We start from the raw sequence: 13,342 nt of genomic DNA, 5'->3' as shown, positions 1-13,342 counted from the left end.
CAATTGCCCTTCGGAAGCAAGGTAAAGTGAGGTTATCTTTGCATAAACTTCAAGAAAAATCGGCAAAATTGATCGTGGGTAAAACGCTAAAAAAAAGATGACTTTTCTTTTGAGCATTTCAACAACGATCAAGATTCCATCTCAGATCTTGCACATTTTTATGTTTATAAGTACTGATTCATGTTTAAAATATACATAAGCATACATGTATGACAGGCAATGAACCACATTCAAACATATACAGAGTGTGCTCGTATAGCTTATATATATTTCCTTCTTTTTAGGCTCTGCCCATTTTTGCGTAAGAGCAAAAATGGGCAGAGCCTAAAAAGAAGAAAATGTGGCTCTGCGACATTTTGCCAATGTCAATCTGAAAAACGTCCTGGCAATAACATCACCTCAAACAACAAACCAATCTCAAGTGATAGAAAAATCTCTATACTTTTTGATAACAACGTTTTAAACTTTACATTAGAACCATTTAATTTGAAACAAGCCATTTGTGCTTTTGATTTATATTATAGTTTGTATATGTACATGTATCTACTAATAAATAAGTAAATACATGGACTTATGACAGTGCTCTGATAACTTGAACGCTCTGATAATTCGAACACTTTCGCTCGGTCCCGTGAAGTTTGAGTTATCCATGTTTGACTGTATAAAACAGTAACATTACCAGCCAAAAAACTCTCCTTACATGCCAAATCTAATTGAACATATGCAAGCCTCATATTTTCAGCATCAAATAAAGATAATGAAAGAAGTTTTTAACACTAAGGTTAGGAGAACCTGCCTTGATGACAGATTGAGGCAGGTAGTTCTGTTTCAAAAACTGTCAACAAATTAGAGTTAAGGTGACAATGATAAACTTCATCTACAATTATACAGTAAAAAATTTGAAAATGAAGTTATTTTCATATTTCTGAATCAGTTAAAAATTCAAAATTCTATAATTGTTTTCCCACTTTATTTTAACCAGCTTTGTCACAAAATAAAAAGAAAACTTATCAGCTAGATCTTTGCTAAGCCATAAAATGCTACACGTGTCATTAATTAAGGGAAAATGCAATGGCAATAAAACCAGACAAATAAAGAAAACAACTCCCTTACCCTATTTAATGACTAGCTGGAAAGCGGTCTTTAAACACTACACAAAGAAACATAAAACTAGTCACAGAAGTCTTCAGGCCTCTAATGGGTGAGAGCAGACATGCGAGTCCAATTTCAAAATGTTTCAACTTTCGACCATAACTTCAAGCATGGTAAAACACCCGGGTTATCCTGTGGTTACACAGGCTAGCATGGTCACAACTGTCTAGCTTGAACCTAATGTAAGAATTGTACCTAGCCAACATTACAGTATGAAATGTGTAAAATAACCACCTATGATAGCCATGGATGTATTGCATGCTTTGTCTACATCTGATGCATAGAGAGTGAATAATAATGACCACTGAATAAAGAGCGGTAAGATTCTACCATAGGTATGGCTAATTGTGTTGTTGGAACTAGCAAATAGAACAGATATACTAGATCAATTAACAGACCAGGTATACTAGATCTATCAACAGATCAGGTATAATAGATCTATCAACAGACCAGGTATAATAGATCTATCAACAGACCAGGTATAATAGATCAATTAACAGACCAGGTATACTAGATCTATCAACAGATCAGGTATAATAGATCTATCAACAGATCAGGTATAATAGATCTATCAACAGACCAGGTATAATAGATCAATTAACAGACCAGGTATACTAGATCTATCAACAGATCAGGTATAATAGATCTATCAACAGACCAGGTATAATAGATCTATCAACAGACCAGGTATACTAGATCTATCAACAGACCAGGTATAATAGATCTATCAACAGACCAGGTATACTAGATCTATCAACAGACCAGGTATACTAGATCTATCAACAGACCAGGTATAATAGATTTATCAACAGACCAGGTATAATAGATCAATTAACAGACCAGGTATACTAGATCTATCAACAGATCAGGTATAATAGATCTATCAACAGACCAGGTATAATAGATCTATCAACAGACAAGGTATAATAGATCTATCAACAGATCAGGTATACTAGATCTATCAACAGACCAGGTATAATAGATCTATCAACAGATCAGGTATAATAGATCTATCAACAGACCAGGTATAATAGATCTATCAACAGATCAGGTATAATAGATCTATCAACAGACCAGGTATAATAGATCTATCAACAGATCAGGTATAATAGATCTATCAACAGACCAGGTATAATAGATCTATCAACAGACCAGGTATAATAGATCTATCAACAGACCAGGTATAATAGATCTATCAACAGACCAGGTATAATAGATCTATCAACAGACCAGGTATAATAGATCTATCAACAGACCAGGTATACTAGATCTATCAACAGACCAGGTATACTAGATCTATCAACAGATCAGGTATAATAGATCTATCAACAGACCAGGTATAATAGATCTATCAACAGATCAGGTATAATAGATCTATCAACAGACCAGGTATAATAGATCAATTAACAGACCAGGTATACTAGATCTATCAACAGATCAGGTATAATAGATCTATCAACAGACCAGGTATAATAGATCTATCAACAGATCAGGTATAATAGATCTATCAACAGACCAGGTATAATAGATCAATTAACAGACCAGGTATACTAGATCTATCAACAGACCAGGTATACTAGATTTATCAACAGACCAGGTATAATAGATCTATCAACAGACCAGGTATAATAGATCTATCAACAGATCAGGTATAATAGATCTATCAACAGACCAGGTATACTAGATCTATCAACAGACCAGGTATACTAGATCTATCAACAGATCAGGTATAATAGATCTATCAACAGACCAGGTATAATAGATCTATCAACAGACCAGGTATAATAGATCTATCAACAGATCAGGTATAATAGATCTATCAACAGACCAGGTATAATAGATCAATTAACAGACCAGGTATACTAGATCTATCAACAGATCAGGTATAATAGATCTATCAACAGACCAGGTATAATAGATCTATCAACAGACCAGGTATAATAGATCAATTAACAGACCAGGTATACTAGATCTATCAACAGACCAGGTATAATAGATCTATCAACAGATCAGGTATAATAGATCTATCAACAGACCAGGTATAATAGATCTATCAACAGACCAGGTATAATAGATCTATCAACAGACCAGGTATAATAGATCTATCAACAGACCAGGTATACTAGATCTATCAACAGATCAGGTATAATAGATCTATCAACAGACCAGGTATACTAGATCTATCAACAGACCAGGTATAATAGATCTATCAACAGATCAGGTATAATAGATCTATCAACAGATCAGGTATACTAGATCTATCAACAGACCAGGTATAATAGATCTATCAACAGATCAGGTATAATAGATCTATCAACAGACCAGGTATAATAGATCTATCAACAGATCAGGTATAATAGATCTATCAACAGACCAGGTATAATAGATCTATCAACAGACCAGGTATAATAGATCTATCAACAGACCAGGTATAATAGATCTATCAACAGACCAGGTATAATAGATCTATCAACAGACCAGGTATACTAGATCTATCAACAGACCAGGTATACTAGATCTATCAACAGATCAGGTATAATAGATCTATCAACAGACCAGGTATAATAGATCTATCAACAGATCAGGTATAATAGATCTATCAACAGACCAGGTATAATAGATCTATCAACAGACCAGGTATAATAGATCTATCAACAGACCAGGTATAATAGATCTATCAACAGATCAGGTATAATAGATCTATCAACAGACCAGGTATAATAGATCTATCGACAGACCAGGTATACTAGATCAATTAACAGACCAGGTATAATAGATCTATCAACAGACCAGGTATAATAGATCTATCAACAGACCAGGTATAATAGATCTATCAACAGACCAGGTATAATAGATCTATCAACAGACCAGGTATAATAGATCTATTACCAGACCAGGTATACTAGATCTATCAACAGATCAGGTATAATAGATCTATCAACAGACCAGGTATAATAGATCTATCAACAGACCAGGTATACTAGATCTATCAACAGACCAGGTATAATAGATCTATCAACAGACCAGGTATACTAGATCTATCAACAGACCAGGTATAATAGATCTATCAACAGACCAGGTATACTAGATCTATCAACAGACCAGGTATAATAGATCTATCAACAGACCAGGTATACTAGATCTATCAACAGACCAGGTATACTAGATCTATCAACAGATCAGGTATAATAGATCTATCAACAGATCAGGTATAATAGATCTATCGACAGACCAGGTATACTAGATCAATTAACAGACCAGGTATAATAGATCAATTAACAGACCAGGTATAATAGATCTATCAACAGACCAGGTATACTAGATCTATCAACAGACCAGGTATAATAGATCTATCAACAGACCAGGTATACTAGATCTATCAACAGACCAGGTATACTAGATCTATCAACAGATCAGGTATAATAGATCTATCAACAGATCAGGTATAATAGATCTATCGACAGACCAGGTATACTAGATCAATTAACAGACCAGGTATAATAGATCAATTAACAGACCAGGTATAATAGATCTATCAACAGACCAGGTATACTAGATCTATCAACAGATCAGGTATAATAGATCTATCAACAGACCAGGTATACTAGATCTATCAACAGACCAGGTATAATAGATCTATCAACAGACCAGGTATAATAGATCTATCAACAGACCAGGTATAATAGATCTATCAACAGACCAGGTATAATAGATCTATCAACAGACCAGGTATAATAGATCTATTACCAGACCAGGTATACTAGATCTATCAACAGATCAGGTATAATAGATCTATCAACAGACCAGGTATAATAGATCTATCAACAGACCAGGTATAATAGATCTATTACCAGACCAGGTATACTAGATCTATCAACAGATCAGGTATAATAGATCTATCAACAGACCAGGTATAATAGATCTATCAACAGACCAGGTATAATAGATCTATCAACAGACCAGGTATACTAGATCTATCAACAGACCAGGTATAATAGATCTATCAACAGACCAGGTATACTAGATCTATCAACAGACCAGGTATACTAGATCTATCAACAGATCAGGTATAATAGATCTATCAACAGACCAGGTATAATAGATCTATCAACAGACCAGGTATAATAGATCTATCAACAGACCAGGTATAATAGATCTATCAACAGACCAGGTATAATAGATCTATTACCAGACCAGGTATACTAGATCTATCAACAGATCAGGTATAATAGATCTATCGACAGACCAGGTATACTAGATCAATTAACAGACCAGGTATAATAGATCAATCAACAGACCAGGTATAATAGATCTATCAACAGACCAGGTATACTAGATCTATCAACAGATCAGGTATAATAGATCTATCAACAGATCAGGTATAATAGATCTATCGACAGACCAGGTATACTAGATCTATCAACAGACCAGGTATACTAGATCTATCAACAGATCAGGTATAATAGATCTATCAACAGACCAGGTATAATAGATCTATCAACAGACCAGGTATACTAGATCTATCAACAGACCAGGTATAATAGATCTATCAACAGACCAGGTATAATAGATTTATCAACAGACCAGGTATAATAGATCAATTAACAGACCAGGTATACTAGATCTATCAACAGATCAGGTATAATAGATCTATCAACAGACCAGGTATACTAGATCTATCAACAGACCAGGTATAATAGATCTATCAACAGACCAGGTATAATAGATTTATCAACAGACCAGGTATAATAGATCAATTAACAGACCAGGTATACTAGATCAATTAACAGACCAGGTATAATAGATCAATTAACAGACCAGGTATAATAGATCTATCAACAGACCAGGTATAATAGATTTATCAACAGACCAGGTATAATAGATCAATTAACAGACCAGGTATACTAGATCTATCAACAGATCAGGTATAATAGATCTATCAACAGACCAGGTATAATAGATCTATCAACAGACCAGGTATACTAGATCTATCAACAGACCAGGTATAATAGATCTATCAACAGACCAGGTATACTAGATCTATCAACAGACCAGGTATAATAGATCTATCAACAGACCAGGTATAATAGATCTATCAACAGATCAGGTATAATAGATCTATCAACAGATCAGGTATAATAGATCTATCGACAGACCAGGTATACTAGATCAATTAACAGACCAGGTATAATAGATCAATTAACAGACCAGGTATAATAGATCTATCAACAGACCAGGTATAATAGATCTATCAACAGACCAAGTATAATAGATCAATCAACAGATCAGGTATACTAGATCTATCAACAGACCAAGTATAATAGATCTATTAACAGACCAGGTATAATAGATCTACCAACAGATCGGGTGTAATAGTGATCCATCTTAGCACCAGTATAATCCACGCTATAATTTGAAGCATTCTAATGTCAATAAACTAATACTCCCTAGACATCTACACTACCACATGAAGCATGTATCTAAGGAAAATACATAGTTATATGTCTGTGGAAGTTATAAAGATAATACCTGTTAATAGTGAAAGTTTTTTCAGCTGCGACACACTCATCTGAGAGACTCCTCAACCTCTCCCAGCACATGTCTTTCAGACATGAGTAGCAATCTCGCACTCTGTGAGAGAATAGAGGATCCAGTACACGTGGATACTAATGCACAGATGAAAAAGAAACAGCCACATGCGAGTGACAAACTAGGAAGTGAGTGGTCTCCGTTGATGCACCAAACATTAAAACTGGCCAATTAAAAATGCTGACAGAAATAAAGTAGGCCTAATGGCAATCGTTTCTTTTTCTTTACAGAAGTACACAAATATAACAGATCTAAATGGTAGAATGATCACATGATTGAGCTACGGATACACCGGCATGACTTTATCCAAACCAATATCCAGCTTAAGAATCATCCAGAAATATGAAAATACGTGTATTTTTACTTTCATACCAAAACAAAGGCGCATACTGACCTTTCTGAAGTGGTGTCACGTATATCAACAGTGAGCTGTATGACAAAGCTAGCGAACTCTCTATAGAGAGAGGAACGACTCAGACATTGACTGTCGCAGGTTAGCGATATCCTCAAGAGTGGAAACAGCTGAATGAGAGAAGAATAACAAATCTTAGCCTATCTAATTATGTGTATATACTTTACTTCCTTTATTCCTTGTGTCACAAATATCACACAATCCTTCTACCAGCTGAGTCTGCAAGCATAAACTATTCATCAGAAGCTGCATTTATCAATGAGTAAATAAAATATAAAATAGAAGATTGCATAAAACATCGAAGAGAGAAAAATGGTCTTTCTACATAAACCCTTAATTGGCCATAACCTCATTCAACCGTAAGTAAGCCTCATTCATCTCTAAGTAAGCCTCATTCACCCCTAAGTAAGCCTCATTCACCTCTAAGTAAGCCTCATTCATCCGTAAGTAAGCCTCATTCACCCCTAAGTAAGCCTCATTCACCCCTAAGTAAGCCTCATTCACCCCTAAGTAAGCCTCATTCACCCCTAAGTAAGCCTCATTCACCCTTAAGTAAGCCTCATTCACCTCTAAGTAAGCCTCGTTCACCCCCAAGTACGCCTCATTCACCCCTAAGTAAGCCTCATTCACCCCTAAGTAAGCCTCATTCACCCCTAAGTAAGCCTCATTCACCCCTAAGTAAGCCTCATTCACCCCTAAGTAAGCCTCATTCACCCCTAAGTAAGCCTCATTCACCCCTAAGTAAGCCTCATTCACCTCTAAGTAAGTCTCATTCCCTCCTAAGTAAGACTCATTCACCCCTAAGTAAGCCTAATTCACTCCTAAGTAAGCTTGCTCAAAATGGCCTTAAACTTGAGAACTTGACTGCTAGCTTAGTGGGATATATCAGTAGAATCAACTATGGATTATTTTTCATGTTAAGCAAATTCATGTGTTTCATCAAAACTAAACTAACCAAAAGTGAAAACATTGCATTATTTTTTGTGTGATTCATATACAAAAACATAAGCCTTACGAGATTGGTGCAATACTGGCAATACTGTGTACCACACGCCTATACAGTTGAGACAATATATTTACTAAGTGCCATTCAAATAGACAAAAACAAAAAAATTAACTGGTTGGCTGTTCAACTGTTAAAACAACTTCGAAGTATTTAGTCAAATGGAAAAAAAACTATGGGTGCTATGTGACAGTTAAAGCGCTCAGTGGCAGCAATGATGAGGACAGGCTGAAGAGAGTCAGCGCTTCCTAAGCACCAATAACAAAAGCATACAAACAGGTGTAGTTGCGTTTAACAGAAGATTTTCCATTTACCCAACCATTTTCCGTATTCTGTTCGTTTCACAGATAGTAGATGTGTTGTTGTTTGACGTGAACCAAAACATTGTAAGCATAGGAAACAGCAAGTCTTGAGAAATATTACAGCTAGTGTACACAACACAATGTATAGAATGGTAGTAATATTGTCCAAAGGAAATGAAATAATAAACAGAAGATATGTCAATAAGATACAACTGTGACACGAGTGACATCAAATACAGATACTTCCCATACAATTGACACGCGCACCAAATAAACTTACAGCTGGTCTGTCGAAGCTGAATCGTGACTGATTGTACCATTTCTATCTTACCAACCTTTGTAAAAAGGCTGGAAAGAGAAGGCAACTGTCAGCATTTACTTCCAAATCTCACACATTTAAGAAAACCTTGAACTTACATGCTCATCAAGAAGGCTCTCAGCGATGCCCAAGTCATCCTCTATGCTGCTCCTCATAACATGGCTAAGACACGAGTGATACGCGGACAGCAGGCTGTTGAGCTCCTTTGCAGATCTCTGCACCTTGTCAAGCAGCAGCCTGTGGCAGAGAATCACAAACATTAGCAGTAAAGAGGAATAGCAATACAGTCATACCTAGACATATGAGATTCATGCGGTCTGGGACTGAGCTTGCATGTCAATGTTCTCGTATCTCAATGCAATATTTCCTATATAAAATAACTAAATACAAATCAATCCATTTCTATTCTCTGATATAACGCTTAAAACAGGATATTACAATAGATAAACATGTTTTATCTGTTCAAAGTAACAAATACTTAACTAATGGTAATGATCTGCAACAAAATGTAGCAGTACTATATGGAGTTGTTACCTTCAAGACTTGACAGCAACGCATTTGGCATACTAGACTTTTGTGGCGCTACGTAACATAACCAAACTTTGATTTTAATTTAAATGGAGCTTATTCAACACTAGAAGCTTATTCAACACACACTAGAAGCTTATTCAACACACACTAGAAGCTTATTCAACACTAGAAGCTTATTCAACACACACTAGAAGCTTATTCAACACTAGAAGCTTATTCAACACTAGAAGCTAAGTTTTAATATTTTGCTAAACTTAACTTCAATTTTGTCTTCAATCTTTATTTTTTATAATCGGTTTCCTGATTGGTGCTTTTGCCTTCACTATAACTTTTAGCCAACCATTTTAAAACTTTTTTCAAAGTGATTCAACAAAAAAAATCGAGCAATGCCGTCCTCGAAAGCGGCCTCTCGCAAACTTTGCCATTTAGCGCCTATTGAGAACTGGCTTGCATGCTTGTATCTCAAAGGTTTCTCATATCGCAAGGCAGAAACTTATTCGAAATTTTGCTCGTATTTCAATGTTCTTGTAGATCTGAGGCACTTATACATCGAGGTATGTCGGTAGTAACATTGTATTAGTTATTCATAAAAATATACCATATGAATAACTTTCTGAAAAAAATGTGTGTTCCACCCTCGTTTCACCACATACCTATATCATTGCTCTCTACATGACCCTTTAAGCTTTACCTTTATCACAGCGCAATACACTTAACCTTGACCTTTCACCACATAGCATTGCATTCAACCTTGACCTCTCATCACGTAAAATTCAGAAACAATCGTTATATGCAAAAGATCCTCAGCTAGAACTCACCCTTCCTGAAGATTAGAGAAAAATAATACAATGGTTTTGTGGCTTTGTGAAACTTCTGGAGGAAGACTTTTAAAAAGGTCGAGAAGCTTGGGGGCAGCGGTGGCAGCATTACCATCAAAGCCCTTCTTCAAGATTGACCAGAGGCCAGGCAGCATTGCTTTTTGAACATTCACGTGGCTCCAGTAATGCTGCAACCAAAGACTATGACTGCTGACGTACTAAATATTTAGACTATAAATATTCAACATGGTTCACACTAAACCGTGTATACATATATATTATATATATGTTACATACATGTATATATACTAGCCGAATACCCGGTGTTGCACGGGTATTTAAAACCAGCTTATAAACAGTGACAGGTAATATAGTTGCTTGCTACTTGACCTTGGCCTGGCACATTGTCAATGACTAATTTGCGTAAGCTAGTATTGCTACACTTACTAATGAGAGCAGTGAAAGCAAGCTTTAGTGACATAATGTAACGCAGCGTGTTAAGCGTGTTAAGTGTATTTAAACCCAGCTCCTATCGTCTAATGAATCCATTGCATCTTGCATAGCTTAATTGGTTAGGTTATCACTTGGTGAATGAGAGTTTCGAGATCGAACCCAACACGATGCGGACCGTTCGTTCCTAAATTCTAATAGTTATAGCTGGACAGACCAAACGACGACAGATTTTGAAATGTATATAAATATACTGTAAAACCTCTTATTGAATGCCATGATGCTCTATTTTCAACCCTTCCTTTATAGTGGTGGTTAAATGGAGGTGGCGTTCAAATAGAGGCTAGCGATGTATTTTTCAAATGACTCATTGGGAAGATAAATTTAGCCCTTTTACAGGTGAAACGAATGTCGCTCACATTTTGCCCTCTGCTTCGGGAGGAGCGACATTAACCCTTTTGGATGCAATAAATCTGCTAACTTACCTCCAACTTGTCAAAGATCTCTTAATAAATATGCATTGGGAAGCCGAGAAATATCTCTACCAGTTAATATCTATTGCTTGCAATTAACCTGCGATGATAGTATAGCCTATGTCCTGCTTTACAATTTGTTAAAGCAATTTTTTATTTCATTTTAAATTTGAAGCCATATCTTTATTTTATATCTATACTTAACAATTTTGCATCAAAGCTCATTACACTCATTGATATGTGTGCTACAGTTTGCAGCCAAAACTGGCTTTTTATGCGCAATAGAAGAGGAGTTATGAGCATCGACACATTGTAAGATCAAATTACTGCAATCATGCTATCAAATAATATGCTATAAATCTGCAAATTTTATAAGTTATATAACAATAATCTATCAAATGCTACAAATAAAATGTATACGTGTGTATTCAAAAATTGGCATGCCAATTTTTGCATGCCAACACTGAAATGAACTACATTCATATATTTGTATACCAAATAATTTGTTATTGTAATCATAGCAAAACCGACTATATTTAGCCATTACTTGCTAATGATTTCACATTTACATTCAAACACCTTTACATTTCGATTTTTCCTCCTAAATTATTTTAACGAAACAGTTCGTTCGTGATATGAAATTTAAAAGTTACAGTTGTTTGAAAACCTTTAGTTGTTTTTTTGTTTTAATTCATTTGATCATAAAAATACTTTTCCCATGATATGAAGTTTAAAAGTTAGAATGGTAAATTTTGTATACCGGTATGTTAAATAAAAACAAATTTTCTGTCCAAAAGCTTTTTTATCACCCGGGCAATGCTGGGCATTCAGTAGTACTCATATATATAGCCAGTTTAACTGTGGGGATTTTAAGATGGTTTAAGCATATGATGAGATGAGTGTGGTTTGCTCAGATTTAAAGCTGTGCTTTCAATTTTATTGTAATCCATACAACACAATGTTGTAGTACAATAAATTTTCGTCCCTCCAGAAACTTTTTTATGTGTAAATATATATGTAAATCTCAATGTTGATCTTTTGTTTGTTGATCTTTTGTTTGTTGGTCTTTTGTTTTCTGTTGTCGCTATGTCCAGCTGTATGCCTAGTTCTAGGGATTAAAATCATTTTGCACTGAATTTTAACCCGAATACCTCCAGGTCTACAGACCAGCAATCTAACCCACTACGCTATGACGACCAACTGACTAACATGATGAATGATTGTAATGACATTCATTACATCAGTTAAAATCAGTTAGTAAAGATTTACACTAGCTTACCAGGCAAGTTACTCAAATTTATTGGGTAACTATTTTATTACTTGTAGAACGCCGCGCATTAGGCAAATATATAGCTATTGTGGGTTTTGGCTCCTTGTAAACATTACAAGAAACCTCCAGTGTCCAGTAAATGGAAATAGGATTGAATGAAATCAGCCTCTTTATGTTAATTGTGTAACATTTAAACAAATATCCTGTACTATTTGCTCAAAATTTTAAAATTGCAAAGGTTTTACGAACGCAGCAAAAATTCACAAAATTTTTTGGTTGACACAACTTCCAATGAGTGTCACTATGAATACAAGGGCCAGTCAATAAAGTGAAATTACTCATAAAAAAGAGTTCTATTATAAGTGGAAGCCTAATTTTTTTCAAGTTTGTAGGCGCAGTAATCTCTGATAGCTCTCAATTTTTCTTGGAAATTATGCGGTCACACGATCCTTGTTTGAGGTTTTCCAAAATGGCTGACCAAGACACATGCTCCAGAATTGAACAGAGATCAGCAATCAAATTTTTGGTAGCTGAAGTGTAAACCCAGTGAGATTTACAAGAGAATTCACAGTTATAACAAATGCTTTATCCTCTACACCAACAAATCTTGTACTAGATCTGTGCCAAAAATGAATTGTAGACTTGTAACAAGATGCAAATATAAGCATTCATATTCATTGTGTAATAGACTGACTTCCATAGATGTTGCTCTCCCGACTGCCTCCCAGAGGTTTGGACAGATGACAGGGTCAGTTTCGCCGAGTCTCGATAAAACAGCAGAGCAAATCTTCTTTGCATAGTCATTGGCCAATGCTGGAATGTCTTGCATGACACGACTGAGCAAGTTAAAAAACGATGATTTCACCTGCAAAAGTCCCAACATAAGGTAATATATTTCATGAGCTGGGAATAAAAAATGAAGAACGAGATATTTGTCACAGCTCAGTGGTAATTGAGATGACAGACATCTGTTTAAGAACTGCTTTCACAACCTAAGCCAAAACTGAGTCACCGAATGTGACA

General features: G+C 35.5%; 1 protein-coding gene across 1 annotated transcript in view; it reads right to left on the bottom strand.

Annotated features, from left to right (window-relative positions):
• Positions 1-13,342, bottom strand: part of LOC137403747 (E3 ubiquitin-protein ligase listerin-like) — a 70,930-nt gene that overhangs the window by 45,661 nt on the left and 11,927 nt on the right. Inside the window, exons 8-12 of the mRNA XM_068089772.1 lie at positions 13,014-13,184; positions 10,127-10,314; positions 8,876-9,014; positions 7,136-7,263; positions 6,682-6,783 (exon numbers count right to left, since the gene is read on the bottom strand). Of these exons, the coding sequence (XP_067945873.1) occupies positions 6,682-6,783; positions 7,136-7,263; positions 8,876-9,014; positions 10,127-10,314; positions 13,014-13,184 (728 nt within the window). The remainder of the gene's footprint in view (positions 1-6,681; positions 6,784-7,135; positions 7,264-8,875; positions 9,015-10,126; positions 10,315-13,013; positions 13,185-13,342) is intronic.

This window comes from Watersipora subatra, chromosome 9, assembly GCF_963576615.1.
Source record: "Watersipora subatra chromosome 9, tzWatSuba1.1, whole genome shotgun sequence".
In the NCBI taxonomy this organism is placed as follows: Eukaryota; Metazoa; Bryozoa; class Gymnolaemata; order Cheilostomatida; family Watersiporidae; genus Watersipora; species Watersipora subatra.
This window is presented reverse-complemented; position numbering and strand designations above follow the sequence as displayed.